This window comes from Carcharhinus amblyrhynchos, chromosome 28 (genome assembly GCF_965287045.1).
Source record: "Carcharhinus amblyrhynchos chromosome 28, sCarAmb.v2.hapA, whole genome shotgun sequence".
Lineage (NCBI taxonomy): Eukaryota > Metazoa > Chordata > Chondrichthyes > Carcharhiniformes > Carcharhinidae > Carcharhinus > Carcharhinus amblyrhynchos.
The window spans coordinates 16,953,882-16,980,574 of NC_137351.1; the positions used below are offsets into that span (position 1 = coordinate 16,953,882).

Here is a 26,693-nt window from a genome sequence, read left to right on the forward strand (position 1 = left end):
TGGTAATTGTTGACCAGTGAGCTTTATTTCTGTTGTAGGCAAAGTTTTGGAAAAGATTATAAGAGATAGGATTTATAATCATCTAGAAAGGAATAATTTGATTAGGGACAATCAGCACGGTTTTGTGTAGAGTAGGTCATGCCTCACAAACCTTATTGAGTTCTTTGAGAAGGTGACCAAAGAGGTGGATGAGGGTAAAGCAGTTGATGTGGTGTACACAGATTTCAGAAAACCGTTTGATAAGATCCCCCCCCGGTAAGCTATTGCAGAAGATAGAGAGGCATGGGATTCAGGGTGATTTAGCAGTTTGGATCAGAAATTGGCTAGCTGCAAGAAGACAGAGGGCAGTGGTTGATGGGAAATGTTCATCCTGGAGTTCAGTTCCTCATGGTGTACCGCAAGGATCTGTTTTGGGGCCACCGTTGTTTGGATTTTATAAATGAACTGGATGAGGGCATAGAAGGATGGGTTAGCAAATTTGCGGATGATTTGTGGAGTTATGGACAGTGCAGAAGGATGTTGCAAATTACGGCGGGACATAGATAAGCTACAGAGCTGGACTGAGGTGGCAAATGGAGTTTAATGCAGAAAAGTGTGAAGTGATTCACCTTGGAAGGAGTAACAGGAATACAGAGTACTGGGCTAATGGTAAGTTACTTGGTAGTGTGGTTGAGCAGAGAGACCTCAGTGTCCATGTGCATAGATCCTTGAAAGTTGGCACCCAAGTTGAAAGTGTTGTTAAGAAAGTGTACAGTGTGTTAGCTTTTATTGGTAGAAGGATTGAGTTTAGGAGCCATGAGATCATGTTGCAGCTGTACAAAACTCTGGTGCGGCCGCACTTGGAGTTTTACGTACAGTTCTGGTTGCCGTGTTATAGGAAGGATGTGGAAGCATTGGAAAGGGTGCAGAGGAGATTTACCAGGATGCTGCCTGGTATGATGGGAAGGTCTTATGAGGAAAGGCTGAAGGACTTGAGGCTGTTTTCGTTACAGAGAAGGTTAAAAGGTGACTTAATAGAGGCACATAAGATGATCAGAGGATTAGATACGGTGGACAGTGTGAGCCTTTTTCCTCGGATGGAGATGGCTAGCACGAGGGGACATAGCTTTAAATTGAGGGGTGATAGATAAAGGACAGATGTCAGAGGTAGGTTCTTTACTCAGAAAGTAGTAAGAGCGTGGAATGCCCTGCCTGCTACAGTAGTGGATTCACCAACATTAAGGGCATTTAAATGGTCATTAGATAAATATATGGATGATATTGGAATAGTGTAGGTTAGATGGGTTTTAGATTGGTTTCACAGGTCAGCACAACATTGAGGGCTGAAGGGCCTGTATTGCACTGTAATGTTCTAACACCATTTTCCTATACTATCACGGTACTTGATTTGATTTATTATAGTCACATGTATTAACAAAGAATGAAAAGTATTGTTTCTTGCATGCTTTACAGACAAAACATACCATTCAAAGAGAAGGGACAAGAGTGCACAGAATATAACGTTACCGTCATTGCCAGGGTGTAGAGAAAGATTAACGTAATACAAGTCAAGTCCATTCAAAAGTCTGACAGCAGCAGGGAAGAAGCTGTTCTTGAGTTGGATGGTACGTGACCTCCGACTTCTGTATCATTTACCTGAAGGAAGGTGGAAGGAGAATATCCGGGATGCGTAGGGTCCTTAATTACGCTGGCTGCTTTGCTGAGGCAGCAGGAAGCGTAGACAGAGTCAATGGGTGGGAGGCTGGTTTGCGTGATGGATTGGGCTACATTCACGGCTTGTACTTCCTTGTGGCCTTGGCAGAGCAGGAGCCAAACCAAGAGTCGTAACTGACATGCCAAATTTCTCTTGATGTTTATAAGTTAGAGGCAGAGGACAAGCACTTCAAGGACACGTCATGGTGGCTCTAAAGAGAGCAGGGCTTTATACAGAGAGTATAAAAGCAACAAGCTATGTTAAACCTTTATAATGTGGATGTGCCGGCGTTGGACTGGGGTAAACACAGTAAAAAGTCTGACAACACCAGGTTTTAGTCCAACCGATTTATTTGATAGTAAACGCACAAGCTTTCGGGTTAGTCCCTTCGTCAGGTGAATGGAGAGTTCTGGCCTCAGACAGAGCATATAAAGCACAGACAGTTTACAGATTACTGATTAGAATGCGAATCTTTACACCTAACCTGCTGTTCAAGTCTTGAAGTGGCTGACAATGTGAGTGGAAGGAGCACTGATCACAGGTTAAAGAGATGTGTATTGTCTCCAGACAGTACAGCGAGTGAGGTTTTGCAAACCCAGGCAAGTGTTGGGGGTTACAGATGGTGAGACATGAACCCAAGATCCTTGTTGAGACCGTCCTCATGTGTGTGGAACCTGGCTATCAGTCTCTGCTCAGCGACTCTGTATGAACATCGCTCGACAATCACCAGGCAAAACTGTTCCCTTCCTGTTGGCGAACAACTTCAGTGGTCACGGGCATTCAGCCTCTGACCTTCGGGTAAGCATTCTCCAAGGTGACCTTCACGACACACGACAGCGCAGAGTCGCTGAGCAGAGACTGATAGCCAAGTTCCACACACATGAGGACGGTCTCAACAAGGATCTTGGGTTCATGTCTCACTATCTGTAACCCCCAACACTTGCCTGGGTTTGCAAAACCTCACTCACTGTACTGTCTGGAGACAATACACATCTCTTTAACCTGTGATCAGTGCTCCTTCCACTCACATTGTCAGCCACTTCAAGACTTGAACAGCAGGTTAGGTGTAAAGATTCGCATTCTAATCAGTAATCTGTAAACTGTCTGTGCTTTATATGCTCTGTCTGAGGCCAGAACTCTCCATTCACCTGACGAAGGGACTAACCCGAAAGCTTGTGCGTTTACTATCAAATAAATCGGTTGGACTAAAACCTGGTGTTGTCAAACCTTTATAAAACATTGATTAGTGCTCTATTGGAATAGTGTGTTCAGTACCAAGTGCCACGTTTTAGGGAGGATGTCAAGACCCAGAGAGGATATGGGAAAGGTTGATGAGAATGGTTCCTACAATGACAGGCTACAGTTCCGTGGATAGGCTGGAGAAGCTGGAGCTGTTCTCAAAGATGAGACAATTAAAGGGAGATCCAGGAATGTTTAAAATAATGAAAGAATCTGATAAAGAAAATAAGAAGAAACTGTTTCCAGCAGAAAGATGCAGAGATGCCAGCATTGGACTGGGGTGGGCACAGTAAGAAGTCTCACAACATCTGGTTTATTTAGTAGCACAAGCTTTTGGAGCATTGCTCCTTCTTCAGGTGAGTGAGGAGTTGTGTTCACAAACAGGGCATATACAGACACTAACTCAATTTACAGGACAATGGTTGAAATGCAAGTCTTTACAGGTAATCAAGTCTTAAAGGTATAGACAAGGCCAGTGACCAGAGGATGCTTATTTATGGCAATTAACAAAAGATACTGAAGGTGGCAAAGAAAAAAGCTGCTGTGACCAGGAATGCACTGTCTGAAAATGGTGATGGAAGGAGTTTCAGTAATTAGTTCAAAAAGCAAATTAGATAGCTCCTTGAAGAGAAAGAAATTATAAACAATGGCGGTGGTGGGGGGAAGTGATTAGAAAGCAGGGACCAGGATTAATTGTATCACTCTATTAAAGAGGCACCCTCGGCCAAGCAGCCTCTGCGTTGTATCATTCCACAGCTGTATGTTGTCCATTGGCTCCTTTAATAAAGGAAGTGGAAGAGTATTAAACATCAGAAATAAAATGAGGAAGAGCTTTTTTACCCATGGTGACGGTCTGGAATGCGCTGCCTGGGAGAGTGGCAGAGGCTGGTTGCCTCATATCCTTTAAAAAGGCACCTGGATGAGCACTTACCAGCCACTACATTCAGGGCAATGGGCCAAGTGCTGGTAAATGGGATTAGGTGAGACATCAGGTGTTTCAGTACAGATTCAATGGGTTAAAAGACTTATTCTGCACTGTCTGACACTATTACTTCTTGCCTGACTTTTATAAAGATTACATTTAAAATTTACAATCAAAATATTCCACAAGAGAAGTGTTAAATTTTCAGAAACAAAATGAAATATGTAGACCTTCTCTTCACCTTACCTTTGTAAAATATGGAGTTATGAAAACGAAGAAGACATCATAGATGAGTAGCAGCACCAGCAGAATGACACAGGACTGGAAAACAATGCAAGAAAGGTGACATTTTATAAATGCCTGAAGCTTTCATTCTGTGCCAAGATTGCTAAAGTCTGACTGAAGTTCCAAGATATTCTGCTGAATGCTGCTTTTTTTTTAAATGTCAGCAGCACAACAATCACATCTGAACATCCCTCAAATAGACCAAGTTTTTTTGGAGAAACTACCATTAAATTTGAACAATTCTGCCTGGCAAACCAGCTTCAAATCCTGTTTGCCAGCTCCCCACCAATTCCACTCCGTTAACCAGCAGATTCCAAAACGATACCTTAAAGGTTTACAGAAAGTCCATGTCAGCATGGCTTTGTGAGTGGAAAATCATGCCTCATAATTTTGATTGAGTTTTTTGAAGGGATAACCAAGCAGGTAGATGAGGGCAGTGCAGCTGATGTCGTCTAAATGGACTTCGACAAGGTCTTTGACAAAATGCTGCGCGTGAGGTTGTAGCATAAGATTAAGTCTCATGGGATCCAGAGTTAGGTAGCCAAATGGACACAAAATTGGTTTGATGATATGACAGGAGTTTATAGAGGGTTGTTTTTCGAACTGGAGGCCTGTGACCAGTAGTATGCCTCGGAGTCAGTGCTGGGTCTATTGTTATTTGTTGTTTATATTAATGAATTGGACGAGAATTTAGGAGGCATGAGTAATAAGTTTGCAGATGACACCAAGATTGGTGGCATAGTGGACAATGAAGAAGATCATCTAGGGTTGCAATGGGATCTTGATCAATTGGGCCAATGGGTTGACGAATGACAGATGGAGTTTAATTTAGATAAATGCGAGTGATACATTTTGGTCAATCGAACCAGGGCAGGACCTACTCAGTTAATGGAAGGGAACTGGGCAGAGTTACAGAACAAAGAAATCTAGGGGTACAGGTTCATAGCTCCTTGACAGTAGACAGAGTGGCGAAGGCAGCATTTGGCATGCCTGGTTTCATTTGTCAGAATATTGAATACAGGAGTTGGGACATCTTGTTGAAGTTGTACAAGACATTGGTAAGGCCACATTTGGAATATTGTGTACAGTTCTGGTCACTCTATTGTAGAAAGGTTATTAAACTAGAAAGAGTGCAGAAAAGATTTGCTAGGATACTACCGGGACTTGATGGTTTGAATTAGAAGAGGAGGCTGGATATACTGAGACTTTGTTTTTCCACTGCAGCTTAGGAGGCTTAGGGGTGATCTCATAGAGGTCTATAAAATAATGAGGGGCATAGATCAGCTAGATAGTCAGTATCTTTTCCCAAAGGTAGGGGAGTCCAGAAGTACAGGGCGTAGGTTTAAGATGAAAGAGGAGATACACAAAAGTGTCCAGCAGGGCAGTTTTTTCACACACAGGTTGGTGAGTATCTGGAAGAAGCTGCCACAAGTAGCAGTAGAGGCAGGCACAATTTTACCTTTTAAAAAGTGTTTAGACAGTTATACGGCTAAGATGGGTATCAATGGGTATGGGCCAAACGCAGGCAATTGGGAGTGGCTTAGTGGTTTTAAAAAAAAAAGGGTGCCATGGACAAGTTGGGACAAAGGGCTTGTTTCTATGCTGTACATCTCTAGATTCTATGAACTCTGCATCAATCGCCACCTCCACAGACTTGTTTGCTCTCTCGAGCACAATATTCTGATTCAAAATCAGCAGCCATTTTTAATTATTTTCTCCCTGTAGGTGTTGAGCAATGAAAATCATTTCCCAGTTCACTTAATTGTTTTGGAAATTGGGGATCTGAAGATTTGTTGCTTCTGGTTTAACATGTATGTATATTTAAATGGTCTGAGGGCACATCTTAGATTCAAATTTATTCCAATATTAATTACCCCATGAAAACACAGTGTACCTTAAAATGAGGCATTTTCAGGGTCTTCATGAAGTTAAGGCAAAAGGCAACTCCGAGAGCATCATGCAGGACCCAAACCCATCTGAAATGCAAATCACTGAACTCAGTAACGGTTCCATATCTAACACAAGAGCACACTAATATCCCTTTCTCAACAGGCACAAGACTTTTGAAAAAGCTATAGGGCACCCATTCACAGGCACGCTGGACTGCTGCAGTTCATCAGAAAGTCAGAGTCTTAACTTTTCAAACAGCCAAAGATAACAGTGATATCAAATCTAGAACAAGGACCATTGAGAAGTTCATTTAAAATCTTTGGATATAGAAAGTTACAAGAAATAAGTTAATAAAAACTCTGCCAGGGAAGTATTCCAGCATGGTTAACATAAATCAAAGACTGGATTAGATCAAAGGAAGAGGAGCATGAAGTGACCAAAATAATGGCAAGACTGAAGATTGGGAGCATTTTAGAATTCTGCAGCAAAGGTCCAGGTAAAAGATTTAAGAAAGGAAAAACAGAATCAACCTTCATCTGATACCATCGACTTACCTTTCTATTCCTTTATCCATGTATTTACCTAGCTGCCCCTCAAATCCATCTATGCTATTCACCTGAAAGTTCAGCATGCAATGAAAGACGGGAATCCACTTGATTAGACTGACTGACCCGCAAATGTCATGAATGTAATGATCAGTAACTTGTGATAACCCAACAGTTAACACTGCATAGTTCATCTGTACTAGTGTCTGGCAGCAACAGTGCAGGATGAAGATATCTCTTCCTTAACCATTAAATGGTTAACAGAGTCTGGGTCACAGTGGGGCAATTTACAAGGTGCTATACAGTGACATCAATGTAAGTCTTACTTGTGACTAATAAATAAACTTTTCATCACTGTTGACTGAGCAACTGTTATTGGTTTTGCTGTTCAAACAAATAATATGGTTACAGGTCACAAACAGACAAAGGATTACAATCATACCTCAAATCAATGACAAACTGATGGAGAATCTACCAGCAGATTTAAACTTCACTCTATGGATTTTGTCCCACAGAACAAGATTATATCTAATAGTTTTTGTCTCCTCTGAAACAGCACAACTTCCCATTCTGTGCTGTACTTTGGCAGTCATTTAGACAGAGTGTACTGAGTTTATGTCAGATCAGAATCTTGATACCCACCTGTCTTCGTTCCGAAATACTATCCAGATTGCAGCCACTGTTATGCAGAACACAGCAAGAATCAGCAAACGAACTTCAAAGCTTCTTTTAACACAAGAGAACCTGAAAGGTGAAAGCTATTAAAATCTGTGGATATATTTGAAGATAAAGACATCTACAAACTTTACTCAGAGTTACCATACTGTGCTTTTAAGAAAAGTAATGCTTCTTGTACATGATCTGTTTTAGCAGTTTGTTTTGTTATCGGTGCTGTTTTGTCTGCGTCCGGCAGCCCTCTTGTTAGTGCAGCAGCACAATTGATCTTAATTGTGACAATGCTTGTTTTAATCTGGACTAATGCAAGGTTATTTTAGTGTTTTCCCCTTAGGTTTTTCCAGAGTGGGGCTTGATTAGGTTGATTGACAAGTAAGTCACATGACTAGGTGGAGATAGAGTTACACAGAGAAATCAAGCTCAGTGCATTGCCTCTGAGGCATTCTTAGGGATTGCTTTCTCTGTATTCCCTTTTCCCTCTGGATTTTGAGACTGGGATCTGCCAGGAAATGATTCTGCTGTTTATGATGGATTTTTCTCTGGAGGTTGCTGTATGAAAGTCAAAAGCCAGGTGTCTTTCTGTACCTGTCCAGAGGAGCTAATGGGCTAGAAACAGCATCCACGTGAGCATATCTGTTTTGTGACAATTCTTAGAGGGTTTTGTATTTATGAGGATACTGCTTACTTTAGAACTATAGCAATAGCCAGTTGTTGAGAATTATACCTGGTCATGTTTAAGAATTTCCAAGAATTAAAAGTTGTGCTAATTATTTTTGTTATGTTTTAACTGTGTTGTTAAAAATAAAGTTTGTTTTTATAAAAGCTTCCTAGTGGGTCAATTGAATCATACCTGGAACACCCTAATGCCAAAATCAAATAAAGTTGGGGTCTGGGCTAATTTCATAACATACCTGGGAGTTTTTGATCTGGTGCCCAACACACCCATTAACTTGGGTATTTTTAAGATCACGGAAATTGCTTGATATGTACTGCGGATTGCTTTGTGAACCAGAGGCACTGAAATACACTCTAGATTCATCACTGAACCTTGGTTCATCTGTCCAGCAGAACATGGTCAATATTATCCCATTCCGTTTCAAAAAAGCACATTTGGGACAACACTTGATTGAAGCACCAGTTTAGCATAATACATATCCACTAACATACTGTCAGATACTAGCCCGATGGTGCAGTTAAACCACAATTTGCACAAATGTAATGGATGCTTCTAACAAACCGTGTTCAGAAGGACACAGGCAAAAATACAGGACAATGGAACAAGATAAGCTAAAGCAATATTAAAAAAAAAAATCACAGCTCACTTGCATTTCCAGTATGGGATAGTTTTCACTAGTGCAGCCAAACAGTTATAGAGACTAACAGCTGCAGCCAAGGCAAAGATGCCAATAACCAAGTACACTGAAGGAGAAAGACAAATAACAGTTAGTTTTCCACAAACATGTGGCAGGTCCTATCGATATTCTATTTGAATTTTAAAAACTATTTAAAAACTGTCCAAGTAAGCATTCATAGCATTCAATTTAGTACCAAATTATAGCTGCCTCTGTAACATGAATGCACACAGGTCAGGCTCTGATTGGAATTCATCAATAATTTGTTCTGGAGTGGACTGAAACTAACTGACTCACTACAATCCAAATCACCCTCAAACTGAGTACTCAACTGTCACTAATTCATCAATACTTTATAACTTTTAATCACTTGTTAAAATAATATGAACTACATGGCTCAGACTGAAGGGTAATTAATTACATAGGGTTTTCCTTAATAAATGGATTATCCTGCACAATGTTCTTACCTAGCCATCTGTAGAAGAAATACAACAGAACAATCATTGCAGAACAGACAACAACAAAAATCACAACAGTAACCGGAGTCAGTATAGCTGCAGATTCTTTCCTCTTGTTCCCTTCATGTGTCTGTGGTCCAGAGTCAGATGATGATGAACTTTCACTATATGCCAAAAGGAAATAAAGTTGTAAACATTAGGTATTAACTATTTTTAAAATCAGCTTCTGCACTGATCATTTAACAAGCATTGCATTATACATTCAATTTCAAGAATGTTTGTTAATTGACAGCCATGTCTGACCCAATCTTAGTAGAGACACTGGGATAAAAATGCTAAAGAAACAAAATAGTTTTGTGTTTACTTCTGGATGGCAGAGAGAATTCAAGTACTTCTACTCATCTTTCATCCATTTTCACCAGGTAACTTGAAAGCAGAGAGATCGAGTGATCATAACACAATGAAGTTTTACATTAAGTTTCAAAGTTGCACACTTCATTTGGAAACTCAGATCCTAAATCTGACCAAAGGGTACAAGGGGAAAATGGATTGGGAAAATACATGACGATTTCAGTAGAAATGCAACGGCTAGTACAACAAATATACATCCCACCAAGACACAAAAGCCCAACAGGAGAGCTGGATCAACCAAAGTTAACAAAAGGTAAAGATTACATTAGGTCAAGGCAAGTAGCTTGTTAAGCTGAAATACTAGATAACCAAGGGACCAATGAAAACAAAGAACTGGAATAAATTAGTATTCATAAAGCTGTAATATCTGAAAAAAATTAATTTGATTAAAGGTTGTTAACTGAGAACTACTAACCTGTCAGTGTGACATCAGTCATAGGAAAATGTTAGAATCAATTATAAAATATAAATTAAGTGGACACGTGGAAAATAATATGATGGAGCAAAATCAACAAGGATTTATGAAAGGGAAATTTGGGAAGTTTCTTGAGGATATTACTTGTACCATAAAGGAGAACCAGTAGATGTGATGTATTTGGATTTTCAAAGGGCTTTCAGTACAGTTCCACACAGGAGGTTGGTGAACAGAATCAGGGCACATGGGATTGGGAATAACAAACTGATATTGATAGAGAATTGGTTAATAGATAGAAAGCAGAGAATAAGAACAAATGAGCCATTCTCAGGTTGGCAGGCTGTGCCCTTGGATGATAGGTAATGCAAGGATCAGTGCTAGGGCCATAGGTGCTCATAAGCTATACAAAATGATTTGGACGTGGGGAACAGGGGGTAATATTTCCCAATTTGCTGATGACATGAAAAAGGGGTGGCATAGTGACAGCTACCTCCCAGCGCCAGGAACCTGGGTTCTATTCTGCCCTTCGTCTGTGTGGAGTTTGTGCATGCTCACTGTATCTGTGTGGGTTTCCTCCAGGTGCTCCGGTTTCCTCCCACAGACATGCAGATTTGATGGACTGGCCATGGTAAATGCACAGGGTTATGGGGATGGGATGGTGGGGGAGGCAGAAAGCCTGGGTAAAATGGTCTTTTGGAGAATTTTGGAGTCGCTGAACAGAGACTGATAGCCAGGTTCCGCACATGAGGACGGTCTCAACAGGGATCTTGGGTTCATGTCTCACTATCTGTAACCCCCGTGACTTGCCTGGGTTTGCAAAACCTCACTTACTGCACTGTCTGGAGACAATACACATCTCTTTAACCTGTGATCAGTGCTCCTTCCACTCACATTGTCAGCCACTTCAGGTCTTGAACAGCAGGTTAGGTGTAAGGATTTGCATTCTAATCAGTAATCTCTAAACTGTCTGTGCTTTATATGCTCTGTCTGAGGCCAGAACTCTCCATTCACCTGACGAAGGGACTAACCCAGAAAGCTTGTGAGTCTATTATCAAATAAATCGGTTGGACTAAAACCTGGTGTTGTCAGACATTTTACTATGTTTACGCCAGTCCAACGCCGGCATACCCACTTCATTGGTCAGAACATTGAATACAGGAGTTGGACATCTTGTTGAAGTTGTACAAGACATTGGCAAGACGACATTTGGAATACTGTGTGCAGCTCTGGTCACCCTATTATAGAAAGGATATTATTAAATTAGAAAGAGTCAGAAAAGATTTACTAGGATGCTCCCGGATTTGATGGTTTGAGTTATAAAGACAGACTGGATAGACTGGGACTTTTTTCTCTGGAGCACAGGGGTGATCTTACAGAGGTCTATAAAATAATGAGAGACATAGATCAGCGAGATAATCAATACCTTTTCCCAAAGGTAAGGGAGTCTCAAACTAGAGGACATATGTTTAAGTTGAAGGAAGAGATACAAAAAGGTCCAGAGGGGCATTTTTTTTTCCCCCACACAGAGGGTGGTGAGTGTCTGGAACATGCTGCCAGAGGTCGTAGTAGAGGCAGGTACAATTTTGTCTCCTAAAAAAGTGTTTAGGCAGTGAAATGGGTAAGATGGGTATAGAGGAATATGGGCCAAATGCAGGCAACTGGGATTAGTTTAGGGGTTAAAAAAGGGTGGCATGGACAAGTTGGGCTGAAAGGCCTGTTTCCTTGCTGTAAACCTCTATGACTCTAAGTCACTTGATGTCAGAAAGTCAGAACAGACGTGCAGAACTCAACTTCCCTAATACAAAAAAAAACCCAAGACATTGCCGCTTCGATTTGTAGAATGTTTCAGGTTCCTAAGTAACGAATCTCCATTAGCTATAGAAACTGAACATCTGACCAATGAACATTACAAAGCAAGTGTTAAGCTTCAAATTATCTGTTAATCGGCGGCTGCTTCAGTACCTTCCACGTTCTTCCACCGCACTCCAGTAACCCCCAAAGGCAACAGTAAAAACAGCAATCAAGAAGATGATCAGGATGCTGTAATCGAAGGCAGGCAGAGGAGGGGAATAAAGTGCAGCTGAAATGTGGTCCCCAAATACCTAGAAGCAAAAGTAAAAGAGATAACCAGAGACATGCTACTCAGATTATACTCCCAAGATGTAAATATTCATCCATAGTTTTAAATCACTTGAATTTAAAAAGTTGAATCAAATTAGGGTTTTTTAAAACCAAGATATTTAGACATTATCAGTGTCCTTTTGTGAAAAAAAATCGTCCATTTCTCACTTTTCAGAGAATTATTTCAAGCTGAATGGGGCAGGCAATGAGAAGATGTCTCATTATTCCCACTCCCCTCTCAACATCCTGCCCATTTTATCTGGGAGAGAGTTTATTATTGTCCATTATTTCCATTTTACCACTCAGAAAGCCATTACTTGTGTCAGAATCTCAAAGTAGAATAATCAATTGCAGAGATGCAGAATAGGAGGTGCCGCGGCCAACACTCCATCCTCTAGGCAATGGAGTGTTTAATGAATTCAGCATAGTTCGAATCTCACACATTCCCGCTTTCATGGTACAACAATTTCACTGGTTAAACAGCATAATCCACCTGGGAACATTTGCAATATTTCAATTAAATGATCAAAAGATTAACAATCAAACCGTTGAATTAATCTGGAATATCTAGAACCACAATGTAAAATAAAAGCAGAAATTTGAACGGGGCTATGTTATCCACCTCAGGCAACAGGAAGGATGCACTCAACACACATTCTATAACAGAACTTCTTAAATGACATCATTTTAAAAGACATGGTTTTGTCTGAAGAACAGGAATTTCAAGATATGCCTGAACTTTAATGCAGCAAGGATAGAAATGTTGGTCAGACAGACAGATGGTAAATAGAATTTGAAGTGAAGATTTGAGAGGAACAGGAAGTTAGGGGTGTGCATGAAAGATACTAAAGGGTGTGGGTGAACGAAACTTGGGGTTTCAATTAATCCTCCAAAGCAGCAAGTCCAAGTGGATAATACTATGAAAGCCAACACCATTTGGGAAAGCAGAGACAGACAGCATGAGTGAAATAGGAATGAGAAATTTCCATTAAACACTGGTTGGGCTAGAGAGTTGGAGGACTGTGTGCAGCTAAAATTTGTTACAGAAAGGACATTAAAAGTCATGCCCAAGTAGAATGTACATTTATCAGGACAGGAGGGTAGTCATGAGGAGAGATCCTACATACTCAATCACTTACATTGGAAGACAGTTAAAAAAATATGAAGAGTGTGGTGCGGTTGAATAAGGAAAAAGAAGAATTCCTCCAATGGAAGAACCAACAGTAAGGGGTCAATATCAAACTGTCATAAAGAAAGGGTTTGGGAAACACAATGTGAAGCAGGGTCAGGGCATGAACCTTTTTTCCAGAAGAGTTGCACCATCAGATTATTGAATCTTAGAATGGAAAATATCTGCAGCCAAAGAACCCAGAGAGGAGAAGCAGCCCCAGGATTAGCTGCAGATTGCTCTAAAATGGCGCAGCATTTTGTATAGTGCTGCAATTTTACAGTTCTTCACCCTCCCATGATTATTACACTGCTTTCCAAACCATGCCCAAAGTGAAGGCAGCCACTTGGAGAAGTATCAGAGGGGCCTAGAGTAAACTCCTCCTCCTTTTCTGGGGGCCACTGCCTGATCCCAGCTCATCAATGCTCTGCAAGCAAGTGCAAACCAAAGGCTGACCACTTCATGCCACAACTAAACAGGCTGGAGAAAGAATCCACACTTTTAGTAGTGCACCAAGCACTTTGTTTCACAGGATCTCAGTTGTACCCGCTCAACGTTGTTTCAATCAGAAGGTGAAGAGGAAAGATTTACCTTTCTCATGGACTGTACGTCAACAGAGCTGATGAGGGCGACTGGAATGGTTAGCATCACATAATCAGATTTATTACCTGAAGGAGGAAACTGAAACCAGATCATCCATCAGTGACAGCACACAACAAATAAGACATAGGCATGACTAACTGCTATCAATTATGGAGTGGAGATGTTAGCATCGAACTGGGGTAAGCACAGCAAGAAGTCTCACAACACCAGTTTAAAGTCTGTTGTGAGACTTCTTACTGTCAATTATGGACACAAGCAAACATGACATTTTAGATTTCCCTTCCTCCAAAAAAAATGTTTTCATAGCTGAAATTCCAGGGATAGCACTCCCAGAATTGTGTCCATTATTGCTTTTCCCAGAATCCTTCTCCCCACAGCTGACATTGAAAAGCAGAAACTTAGCTACCCAGTCACACTGGTCAAGATTTCCAGAGCAACGTTTGTTTCAACGTAATAAAGCAGCCCAAAGGGCCTCAGAGGAGCATCATATCACTGAGTCACATCAGGGGTATTAGGTGAGGCAACCAGAATGTGATCAGAGGGGCAAAGGTTTTAAGGAATGTTTTAAAGGAGGAACACAAGGTACAGACAAAGGTTAAGGGTGGGAACCCTGACAGCTGAAGGAACAGCCAATGGCAGTGCAACTAAAATTAGTGATGGTTAAGAGGCCAGAATTAAGGAGCACAGGTACCTGGAGGATTGTGTGGCTGGAAGAAAATACTGAGATATGGAGGACGAAGCCACAAAAATACTTGAAAACGGGCGTCAGAATTTTAAAGTCAAGTTGTTGTTTGCTGGGAGCTAATTGTAGGTCACCATGTACAAAGAGAGAACTGGGCATCAGATAAGCAATCTGATAATTTACCAATAGTGCAGGAATAAAGGTAGCAGTGGCAAAGTAAAGTTGGGTTTCATCAGTGTATGTGGAAACTAACCCTGTGCTTCGTACCAAAATATTCTAAATCGTCCTCTGCTTTCCTCCCACAATCCAAAAGTATGTGGGTTAGGTGGATTAGCATGGTAAACGACAGGTTGTGGGGACAGAACAGGTGGTGAGCCTGGGCAAGATGCTCTATTGGAGAGTTGGCACACATGATGGGCCAAATGGTTTCTAACTGCACTGTAGGGATACTACGGTAATACCTTTAACATTGACAAAATTGTAAAGTAACTATTGGAGAGATCAACCATTTCCTGCAGCAGAATGGATACATTAGGAGCATTCGCATCAACTTGTATTCCTTTAAATTCAGTTAAGGACAGCTAGTTGATAAAAATGAGCCAATTAGCTTGTTAGAATTAAGAATTTTGCTTTGACAGCAGCTCAGCCCAATCCAATCAATCAAATCCTCTAATTTGAGTAGAATTATTCATCTAAGGTCAGGGTTAAGATGCAGCGGTCAGTTCAACATGGTCACACAAACATTCCGTCATTCACAATTTTAACTAAAACACAGATCATTCGTTACTCAGCTCCTGAAAGTTCCATATTTTAAGAAAGCTCAGAATATAGAATCACCCATATTTGGACTTACTATAGACTATTCTAGATACTTACTATACCAGTCGTGCTAGCAATCAGCAGAGCTTTGGCGAAATTCTTCTGGGCAATCTGTGCCTTCCTGATAAATGTGCAGTTTCCCCTCTGCACCACCACAAGTTTTCCCTTTATACCCTCTGGAGGCACATCTGTTGAGTTACACAGGTTGGTACTGGTCAGGTCTTTCAACTGCAACTTGGTCTGCAGACAAACACAAACAACGGATGAGTCCTCATGTTCTGAATGTCACAAGGAAGCCTGGAATTGACAGATGATGATAGCCCGCTATGTTCGATAGGACCTGGTTGCTAATATTTATATTCGATTTGTCTTGAAGCAGTTAGTGGGTTAATAGAACAATGGAATAACAAATGGCCAGATTCTGGGTTAAAAGTGAAACAAGCTTCAGAAATCAAGTTGCTCAGTTGCTTCATCACAAAACTGGCCACACCTGCATCACCAAGACCAGCTCATAAGCTTACTTATTTCCATTCCAATGTGGAGCCAAAGATATTCTTAAATTAGTTCTTCTGGGAAGAAATTTAGTTTTCCTTTCACTTATTTGTTCATAGGAAATGGGCAACACTGGTTAGCATTTATTGCATATTCCTAATTGCCTAAGGTGGTGATGCTTAGCTGCCTTTTTAAACCTCTGCAGTCAGGGGAATTCTAGGAATTTGACCCAATGACAGTGATAGCGATATATTTCCAAGTGTGAAGGCTCGGAGGGAAACTGCAGGTGGTGATATCCCTCTGCTTCCCCTCTCCCTCTAGGTGGTTGAAGTCACAGGTTTGGAAAGTGCCATTCGATAGCACTGTTGACAACCCCTGTGCCACTTTGCTGATGGGGCTGGAATCAGTTAAGTTAGATTGTCCTTTTGGTGGACACACTAATTAGGAACTGAAGTAGTCCCTTGAGCCTATTCTGCCATTCAATGAGGTCATGGCTTGTGGCCTCAACCCCACATTCTTGCCTACCTTTGATAATCTTTCACCCCATACTAATTAAAAATCTATCTAACTCTGCCTTAAAATATTCAAGGCCTCTGATTCCATCACATTTTGAGGAAGAGTTGCAAAGACTAACCACCCTCAAAATATTTCTCCTTATTTGTCTTCAATCAGCAACCTTATTTTTAAACGGTAACCCCATTTCCACATTCATCCACAAGGGAAAACACCCTCAAAGTTTATTTATTAGTGACAAGTAAGGCTTACATTAACTCTGCAATGAAGTTACTGTGGAATTCCCCATGACACCCACCTCAGACTTGGGTCAACATGCGTTCTTGGCAAAAACACAAACTCTCAAATATCATCCAACAATTTCCTTTATTAAAGTACCAGGTTACCAAAGTAGTAAAACTCCACTATAAAGAGTATCAAAAGCTCTATTGTTCAAAGTATCAAAACTCTATCAAATGTATCAAAGTCCACAGCTTGGACCTAAATACCACCGTTAATGGACAAGTTGATCAGTCTCCCTCTTGGTGAATTCTGCTGCACTGTCTGAGTCTCAGACCCAGGCCACTGCCTCTTACAGTGGTTGTTCCTGCGGGTCGTTGCTTCTGGTGCACATTTTGTCCAGATCCTGCTCCGTCACGTACTCACAGTACTGGCATTGATCAATCACTCTCTTTCTGGTCACTGTTGTTTAGATGTCATGCTTCTGAGAACTTCTACTCACAACTGTGTTCAGCCACTCTCCACCTTAGGCGTAACAACCGCGACGTCTAGATTTGTGGAGCCTCTTCGGCAGTTAGTTGTTTCATTGTACGCTATCATTTGCCACTGGATGTGGCAGGACTGCAGTCTGATCATTGCTTGTGGTAACGCTTAGCTCAGTCTATCACTAGCTGCTTCTATTGTTTGGCAAAGTAGTCCTGCTGTAGCTTCACCAGGTTAAGTACAATTGTGTGGTTGAGTACGATTGTGTTGCTGATGTTTGCCCATTTTGAGTTGCTAGATCTGTTCAAAATCTATCCCATTTAGCACGCTAGCAACACCACACAACACAATGAAGGGTCTCCTCAGCGTGAAGACGGCTCTGTGCAATGGTCATTCCTAGAACTACTTCTGGACAAATGCATCCGGTACAGGTACACTGGTAACCACAGGGTCATGGATGTTTTTCCCTCTTGTTGGTTCCCTCACTCACTGCTGCAGACCCAGTCCGGCAGTGACGTCCTTTAGGACACAGCCAGCTCGGTCTGTAGTGGGGGAGCCAATCTTGGTGACAGACACCGAAGTACAGATGTTCCTACATGTACGTGAAGTGAAACTCTTGCTGGTTTTGGAGATGCGTGTTTATAATGTGTTTCTACAAATATAAGCTTATGCATTATATAAAGAAGAGATTCTATCCTTCAGCATCTCACTTTCTGGATTCAAACAGGCAGCACAGTGGTTAGCGCTGCTGCCTCACAACACGAGGCACGTGGGTCCGATTCCCAGCTTTGGTCACTGCTTGTCTGGAATCTGCATGTTCTCCCCAGACACAAACCTCTGTCTGGTTTCCTCCAGGTGCACCGGTTTCCTCCCACAATCCAGAAGAGCTGCTGGTTACGTGTATTGGCCGTACTAAATTCTTCCTCAGTGTACACAAACAGGTGCTGGAGTGTGGCGACTAGGGGATTTTCATAGTAACTTCACTGCAGTGTTAATGTAAGCCTACTTGTGACATTAATAAATAAACTTTACTTTGGATGTGGTGGAATTATGAAAGACTGTTGGAATGCAGTCCAGCCAGTGCATTTCAGACCTGGACCACTCACTGTGTGAATAAGTTATTTCTCAAATCACATTTGTTTCTTTTGGAAGTCACTTCAAGTCCATGCTTTCTTATTCTCGATCCTTTTATGAGTGGGAACAGTTTCTCCCTATCTACTCTGTCCAGTCCCCTCATGATTTTGAGCATCTCGATTAAATCTCATCTTAGCCACTTTCTCTCCAAGGAGAACAGTCTCAGCTTCTCCAATCCATCCCTGTAATGAAAGTTTCTCCTCCCTGGAACCTTACTTGTAACTTCTTGTATAAGAGTCTTGTATAAGTTCAGCATAACCTCCCTGCTCTTGTACTCTTTGCCCCTAGTAATAAAGCCCAGGATACTATATCTTTCATTAACTGCTCTCGTTACCTATTCTGCCATCTTCAACGATCTGTGCACATCTTCACCCAGCTCCCTTGTTTTGTATTGTCTCTCTATGTTCTTCCTACCAAAATGCATCACTTCACACTTCTGTATATTGAACTTCACCTGCCACCCATCTGCCCACTCCCCCAAACTGCCTGTGCCTTTTTGAAGTACCACACTGTGCTTTTCTCAATTTACAAAACTTCCAAAGTTTTGAAACTGTCTCCAGCACAACAAGATCTAGATCATTAATATATATCCGGAAAAGCAAGGGTCCCAGTTCCAGCCCCTGGGAAACACCAGTACAAGTCTTCCTCCAGCCCAAAAAATATCCATTGACCATTACACTCTGCTTCCTATTATTCAGCCTAATTTTTATCCATGTTGCTACTGTCCTTTTATTTCATCAGATACTTACAGCACTTGCCAGGGATGTTGGCAATGACTTCCAGGCAGAATTGTACATGACACAATATTGCTTTGCACCCAAACTGGTGTCACTCCCAGCAGCGTGGAGAATTCCTTCCTCTGCTCCAACCTGAACAAAAAGGCAAAGACACTAATTCTGACTCAAACGTACTTGAAAAGCCAAAGCCCATATTAGAGAATCAGGAATGTCTTTCCATCAAAAGGTAAGAAGTCTCACAACAAGGTTATCTGACAGTACAAGCTTTCGGAGTCTCGCTTCTTCTTCAGGTGAATGAAGAGTTGTGTTCACAAACAGGGCACATACAGACACAAACGCAGTTTACAAGATAATGGTTGGAATACGTGTTGCGTGTCTTTACAAGTAAAGAAGTTTTAAAGGTACAGACAATGTGAGTGGAGAGAAGGTTAAGCACAAGTTAAAGAGGTGTGCAACGTTTCCAGCCAGGACAGTCAGTGAGATTTTGCATGCCCAGGCAAGTCGTGGGGGTTACAGATAGTGTGACATGAACCCAAGATCCCGGTTGAGGCCGTCCTCATGCGTGCGGAACTTGGCTATCAGTTTTTGCTCAGTGATTCTGCATTGTTGTGTATCACGAAGACCGCCTTGGAGAATGGTTACCTGTGACTGCTGAAGTGTTCCCCAAAAGGAAGAGAACACTCCTGCCTGATGATTGTCGAACAGCGCTCGTTCATACGTTGTCGCAGTGTCTGCGTGGTCTCGCCAACGTACCATACCTTGGGACATCCTTTCCTGCAGCATTTCAAGTAGACAATGTTGGCAACTCTTGTGACTCAGCCAATGTTGTCTGCCTGATACGCCAACCTGAACACCACTTGACAATCACCAGACAGGGGTACTCCCTTCCAGTTGGGGAACACTTCAGCTATCACAGGCATTCAGCCCCTGATCTTTGGGAAAGCATTCTCCAAGGCAGCCTTCACAAAACACGACACAGAATCGCCACGCAGAAACTAATAGCTAAGTTCCACACAGATCAGAACGGTTCATGACACACTACCTATAACCTCCAAGACTTGCCTGGGCTTGCAAAACTGTCCTGTCTGGAGATAATGCACACATCTTTAACTTGTGCTTAACCCTCTCTCCACTCACATTGTCTCTACCTTTAAGACTTGATTACCTGTAAAGGCTTGCATTCCAATCATTATCTTGAAAATTGAGTTTGTGTCTGTATATGCTTGTGAACAGAATTCCCACTTATCTGAAGAAGGAGCGTGAGACTTCGAAAGGTTGGCATGGGCGGCACGGTAGCACAGTGGCTAGCACTGCTGCTTCACAGCTCCAGGGCTGAACAGCCTCTTTCTGTACTGTGCGATTTTATGATTGTGCTGCCAAATAAACCTGTTGGACTTTATCCTGGTGTCATGAGAGTTCTAACTGTGTTTACCCCATTCCAATACTGGCAACTCCACATCATTGCATCGAGGCACAGAAACCCAGCTACTGCGGCAGCAACACCGCATACGCAACAGTGTAAGAACCCCAGTGGACCCCTCCCGGCCCCCAAGTGGACCTCTTCCCCACCCCCCGGCCCCCCAGTGGACCTCTTCCCCACCCCCACCCTCCAGCCCCCCCGAGTGGACCTCTCCCCCACCCCCAGCCCCCCAGTGGACCTCTCCCCCACCCCCAGCCCCCCAGTGGACCTCTCCCCCACCCCCCCCAGTGGACCTCTCCCCCACCCCCCCCGGCCCCCCAGTGGACCTCTCCCCCACCCCCACCCCCCCCCCCCGGCCCCCCAGTGGACCTCTTTCCCACCCCCACCCCCCCCGGCCCCCCAGTGGACCTCTTTCCCACCCCCACCCCCCTGGCCCCCCCAGTGGACCTCTTTCCCACCCCCACCCCCCTGGCCCCCCCAGTGGACTTCTTCCCCACCCCCACGGCCCCCCAGTGGACCTCTTCCCCACCCCACCCCCCGGCCCCCCAGTGGACCTGTTCCCCACCCCCACCGCCCGGTGGACCTCTCCCACACCCCCTCCCCAGCCCCCCGGTGGACCTCTCCCACACACCCCACCCCCGGTGGACCTCTCCCACACCCCCCCCCCCCGCCCGCCGCCGCCCCCCCCCCTCCCCAGGTGGACCTCTCCCACCCACCCCCCCAGGTGGACCTCTCCCACCCACCCACCCCCCCAGCCCCCCAGGTGGACCTCTCCCAACGCCCCCCCCAACCCCCCGGCCCCCCAGTGGACCTCTTCCCCGGCCCAGTGGACCTCCACTCGGCCCCCAAAGCGACTCTCAGCCCCTCCCCGGCCCCCAGTTGCCCCTCATCCCCTCTCCCTCCCTTCCCCCACTGCTTACCCCACCTGACACACGCCGAGCAGCAACAGTCCCAGGGCCGCTGCCCGCCAGTCCCAACCCAGAGCCATCACTCCCACCACTCAGAATCTGTGCAGGCGCGACCCACAGGTGACTGCGCAAGCGCAATGAGCACCGGCAAAAACGTCACTTCCTGATTTGTGGCGTCACCGATCTGACGGCGCCCCGGGCGGCGGCGAGGTGCAATGACAGTGAATGATCGCAGTGCCCCTGGCGGCTGGGAGGTGCAACGACGGCAAAACGATCGCAGCGCCCCGCACGGCTCGGAGGTGCAATGACACTGAATGATCGCAGCACCCCTAGCGGCTGGGACGTGTAATGACACTGAACGATCGCATCGCCCCTAGCGGCTGGGATGTGTAATGACAATGAATGATCGTAGCACCCCGGGCGACTGGGAGGTGCAATAACAATGAATGATCGCAACGCCCCTAGCGGCTGAGAGCTGCAATAACAGTGGTCAGAGACAGCATCAGTAAATCGGCCATTCGGTCCATCATATTAAAGGCCATATGAATTTTAGACCGCAGGGAGATTCATACAATTCTATTTTTCATCTAGAAGTACAGCATATAAAAGCTGAGGTGATACATATAACCTTATAAAAATTTCATTCAGAACATCAATTTATCAATTTTCACAGCAGAGGAAGATGCCCTTCGGCCCATCACGTCTGTGCCGGCTATCAAGCACTGATATATTCCGATCCCACTTTCCAGCACTTGGTTTGTCACTGTGAAGGCTATGGCACTTTAAATACTTTTAGATTTAGATGAGCATTCAAAGCGGAAGAGAGAAAATGCTGGAAACATCTGTAAGGAGAGAAAAGAGCAGACGTTTCGAGTCCAGATGACCCTTTGTCAAAGCTAAAAGGCATAGAAACTGGGAGATATTTACACTGCAGGGCGAGGGAATGAAAGATGACTCATAGCCACAGAAACCAGGGGAAAGCCGTAGAGAGAATAAAGGGTGTGAATGGCCAAACGGCAGAGAAGCTGAAATCAGAGGGCAAGCTGTGACAGATGAAGATATTGGGGGAGGGGGAAGGAAAGCAAAGGGGGAGAAAAGGTAGAAAAGGGGGATAAAATGGGGGAAAGTGGGGGGGGGGGCAAGAAAAATAAAGAAAATAAGGAAATAAAAAGGGAAAGAGCAATGAAAAAATAAATAAAATGAAAACAAAGGGATGGAAGTGGGGCTAATCATCTGAAGTTGTTGAATTTGATGTTGAGAGCAGAAGGCTGTAAAGTGCCTAGCCGGAAGACGAGACGCTGTTCATCCAGTTTGCATTGAGCTTCACCCCTGAACATTGCAGCAAGCCAAGGGCAGACATGTGAGCATGGGAGCAGGATCATGTGTTAAAATGGCAAGCAACCGGATTGCACCCAGACCGAAGGTGCTCAGCAAAATGATCACCCAGTCTACACTGATCTCTCTGGATAGATTGGGACTTTTTTCCTCTGGAGTGCAAAAGGCTGAGGGGTGATCTTATAGAGGTCTATAAAATAATGAGGGGCACAGGTCAGCTAGATAGTCAATATCTTTTCCCAAAGATAGGGGAGTCTAACACTGGAGGACATAGGTTTAAGGTGAGAAGAGAGATACAAAAAGGTTCAGGGGGACTTTTTTTCACACATAGGGTGGTGATGGCTGGAATGAGCTGCCAGTAGTAAAGGCAGGTACAATTTTGTCCTTTAAAAAGCATTTAGACAGTTTATATGGGTAAAATTGTTATAGAGGGATTGGGCCAAATGCTGGCAATTGGGGCTAGGTTAGTGATTAAAAACTAGGTGGCTTGGATACGTTGCGCTGACGGGCCTGTTTCCATGCTATAAACCCCTTTGACTCTATCAATATAGATAATCTATCCAATACCACCTCCTTTTCAATTTTAAACATTTAGTGTCTGAATTACCTGTTTCACTATGTCCTGAGTAACAGAATCTTCCTTGGTAAAGGCAGATGCAAAATATTCCATTACAGCCTCAGCTAGACCCTCTGCTGCCTTGTGTAAAACTCCTTTAAAGGTGCTAAGTGGCCCCATTCCTCTTTTCGCTATTTATACACCTACAGAAGACTTTGGGATTCCCTTTTATATTTGCTGCCAGTCTCTTTTCATGCTCTTTGAAATTTAAAGTTGATAAGGTGTCAGAACCTGGATGAGATGCATCCAAGGACACTGAGGGAAGCAAGAATGGAAATGAATGAGGTGCTGGTGTAATTTCCAGAGCCTGGATTTCCAGTCAGGGTGAAGTCTCACTTGAGGATATAGATGGGTACAGCAGTGCTTGGGGGAGGCACTTCAGTCAGCCCTTGCTGGTGTTAGTGCTTTAACTTCCTCACCGCCCCAGGGAGCTGAGCTGAGATGATGCCAGATCACCAAGCCTTCCCTAGGGCAGTCCCAGAGGTTGCAGTTGGATTGTCCAGGCTAATCCTCTCTGGGATCTTGCTGTGTACACATTGGCTCCACAATTAATTACCTAATTAATTAATTGTGGACAGCAGTGGCACGGTAGCACAGTGGTTAGCACTGCTGCTTCACAGCTCCAGGGACCTGGGTTCGATTCCCGGCTTGGGTCACTGTTTGTGTGGAGTTTGCATATTCCCCTTGTGTCTGCATGGGTTTCCTCCGGGTGCTCCGGTTTCCTCCCATTGTCCAAAGATGTGCAGGTTAGGTTGATTGGCTATGCTAAAATTTCCCCTTAATGTCCTGAGATGTGTAGTTAGAGGGATTACTGGGTGGTTATGGGGATAGGGCCTGGGTGGGATTGTGATTGGTACAGACTTGATGGGTCAAATGGCCTCTTTCTGCATTGTACATAAGAAATAGGAGCAGGACTAGGCCATCTAGCCCTTCGAGCCTGCCCTGCCATTCAATAAGATCATGGCTGATCTGTCGTGGCTCAGTTCCACATTCCCGCCCTCTCCCCATAACCCTTAATCCCCTCTCTTATCAAAAACCCATCAACCCGCGTCTTAAAAATATTTAGCGAGGTAGCCTCCACCACTTCAACGGGCAGAGAATTCCAGAGATTCACCACCCTTTGAGTGAAGAAGTTCCTCCTCAACTCTGTTCTAAACCGCCCCCCCTTTATCTTGAGGCTGTGCCCCCTAGTCCTATTATCCTTTGAGCGGGAAGAGTCTCTCCACCTCTATCCTATCCATCCCATTCATCATCTTATACATCTCAATGAGATCTCCCCTCATTCTTCTAAACTCTAACGAGTACAAGCCTAGTTTATTCAGCCTCTCCTCATAGCTCAACCCCCTCAACTCCGGCATCAGCCCAGTAAACCTCCTCTGCACTCCCTCCAAGGCCAAAATATCCTTGCGTAAGTACGGCGCCCAAAACTGCACACAGTACTCCAGCTGTGGCCTCACCAATGCCCTGTACAGCTGCAGCAAGACCTCCCTACTTCTATATTCAATCCCCCTCGCTATGAAGGCCAGCATCCCATTTGCCTTCCTGACCACCTGCTGCACCTGCAAGCTGGGTTTTTGCGACTCATGCACAAGGACCCCGAGGTCCCTCTGCACCGTCGCCTGCTGCAGTTTTTCGCCACGTAAGTGATAATCCTTCCTACCATTATTCCTACCAAAGTGGACCACCTCGCACTTGCCAACATTAAATTCCATTTGCCATTTCCTGGCCCATTCACCCAGCCTATCTAGATCCTTCTGTAGACTCTCCACACCCTCCGCACAATTTGCCTTTCCTCCAATCTTGGTGTCATCAGCAAATTTCGACACCCTACACTCGGTTCCCTCCTCCAGATCATCTATATAAATGGTAAATAGCTGAGGCCCCAGCACCGACCCCTGAGGCACTCCACTAGTCACCATCCGCCAATCCGAATAGCACGCATTGACCCCCACTCTCTGCCTCCTATTTGACAACCAATCCTCTATCCACGCTAACACCCTACCCCCAACTCCCTGTCCCCTGACCTTCTGCAATAACCTCCTGTGAGGTACCTTGTCAATCGCCTTCTGAAAATCCAGAAAGACCACATCCACCGGCTCTCCTCTATCCACCGCCCTAGACACATCCTCATAGAACTCAAGTAAATTTGTCAGACACGACTTCCCTTTAACGAAACCGTGCTGCGTCTGCTCTATCAAGCAATTCCTCTCAAGATGCCTCGCTATTTCCTCCTTGATGACGGATTCTAACATTTTACCTACAACAGACGTTAAACTAACCGGCCTATAATTCCCTGCCTTTTGCCTGGCACCCTTCTTAAACAACGGCGTAACATTAGCCGCTTTCCAATCTTCCGGCACTTCCCCGGAATCCAGCGACGTCTGGAAAATAACCACCAAGGCATCCACTATAACCTCCGCCATTTCTTTCAGAACCGTCGGATGCATTCCATCCAGTCCTGGCGACTTGTCCACAATCAGTCCCTCCAGTCTGTCGAGCACCTCCTCTCTAGTAACAGTAATGTCATTGAGACCCTCCAGTCCTACCACCTTTCCATCTCTAACACCCGGCAAATTATTCACGTCCTCCTCCGTGAAGACAGAAACAAAAAAGTTATTCAGGACCTCAGCCATATCCCCAACCCCTACCACTAAGTCCCCCTTCTCATCCTCTAAGGGACCAACGTTCACCCTAGCCAGCCTCTTCCTTTTTATATATTTATAAAAACTCTTGCTATCCTTTTTTATATTAAGCGCAAGCCCAGCTTCATAGTTTCTCCTACCCTTCTTTATCATCTTCTTTGTCAATCTTTGTTGACATTTAAACCTCTCCCAATCCTCTTCTCGCCCACTACTCTTTGCTACTCTAAATGCCTCCACTTTTAATTTAACACTTTCCTTCACCTCCTTCGTTATCCACGGCTTATTACCTCTCCTCCTACTGTCCTTTTTGACCATCGGAATAAATTTCTGCTGAGCACCAAGAAAGATCTCCTTAAAGATCCTCCACTGCTCCTCAGCAGACCTACCTTCCAACGCGCTCCCCCAGTCCACATTCGCCAATTCTTCTCTCATCCTACCGTACTCCCCTCTATTCAAAAGGACGCGCGTCCGGGAACCCACTTTCTCCTCCTCCATCTGCAGAGTTTCTATGATTGCAGAGTTTCTATGATTCTACAATGACTGCATTTCAACAGGGATCATATTTCAAAGGCAACATGTTGTATTTTAGGTAATTAATTCTTTGTTTCTTCACACAGTTTGTTACCATTTTCATCTTTCCTTGCTGCAACTGGTTATCTTCTCTTTAAACGTTGCTGTATTCATTTGAGCTTCACCCAATATGGGACAGAGCAGCCACACCTCTTTATAGTGCTTTATGTGAAGGTCAAAATCTCTCTCACTGGCTTTGACTTGTACATCAGAACTCTGAAGTTTTGTGTATTCTGGATTTTAAAACAGTACAAACCTTTACATGGTTTCCACTAGGATTCAAATAATTTAAAGCACTCAAATAGGCTGGTTTTAACCAATTTATACAAAGATTCAGAGCTTTAGC

At 43.9% G+C, this 26,693-nt stretch overlaps 1 protein-coding gene across 3 annotated transcripts in view; it reads right to left on the reverse strand.

The window, feature by feature from the left end:
• sppl2a (signal peptide peptidase like 2A) overlaps positions 1-21,313 on the reverse strand; it is a 43,457-nt gene extending 22,144 nt beyond the window's left edge. For all 3 annotated transcript variants that reach the window (XM_080214455.1, XM_080214453.1, XM_080214454.1), the window contains exons 1-10: positions 21,202-21,313; positions 18,869-18,988; positions 15,336-15,518; positions 13,766-13,855; positions 11,848-11,987; positions 9,069-9,223; positions 8,572-8,668; positions 7,217-7,318; positions 6,034-6,115; positions 4,101-4,175 (exon numbers count right to left, since the gene is read on the reverse strand). In XM_080214455.1, coding sequence (XP_080070581.1) covers positions 4,101-4,175; positions 6,034-6,115; positions 7,217-7,318; positions 8,572-8,668; positions 9,069-9,223; positions 11,848-11,987; positions 13,766-13,855; positions 15,336-15,518; positions 18,869-18,988; positions 21,202-21,264 — 1,107 coding nt within the window. In that variant the 5' untranslated portion in view covers positions 21,265-21,313. The remainder of the gene's footprint in view (positions 1-4,100; positions 4,176-6,033; positions 6,116-7,216; positions 7,319-8,571; positions 8,669-9,068; positions 9,224-11,847; positions 11,988-13,765; positions 13,856-15,335; positions 15,519-18,868; positions 18,989-21,201) is intronic.
• Between the last annotated feature and the right edge of the window lie 5,380 nt (positions 21,314-26,693).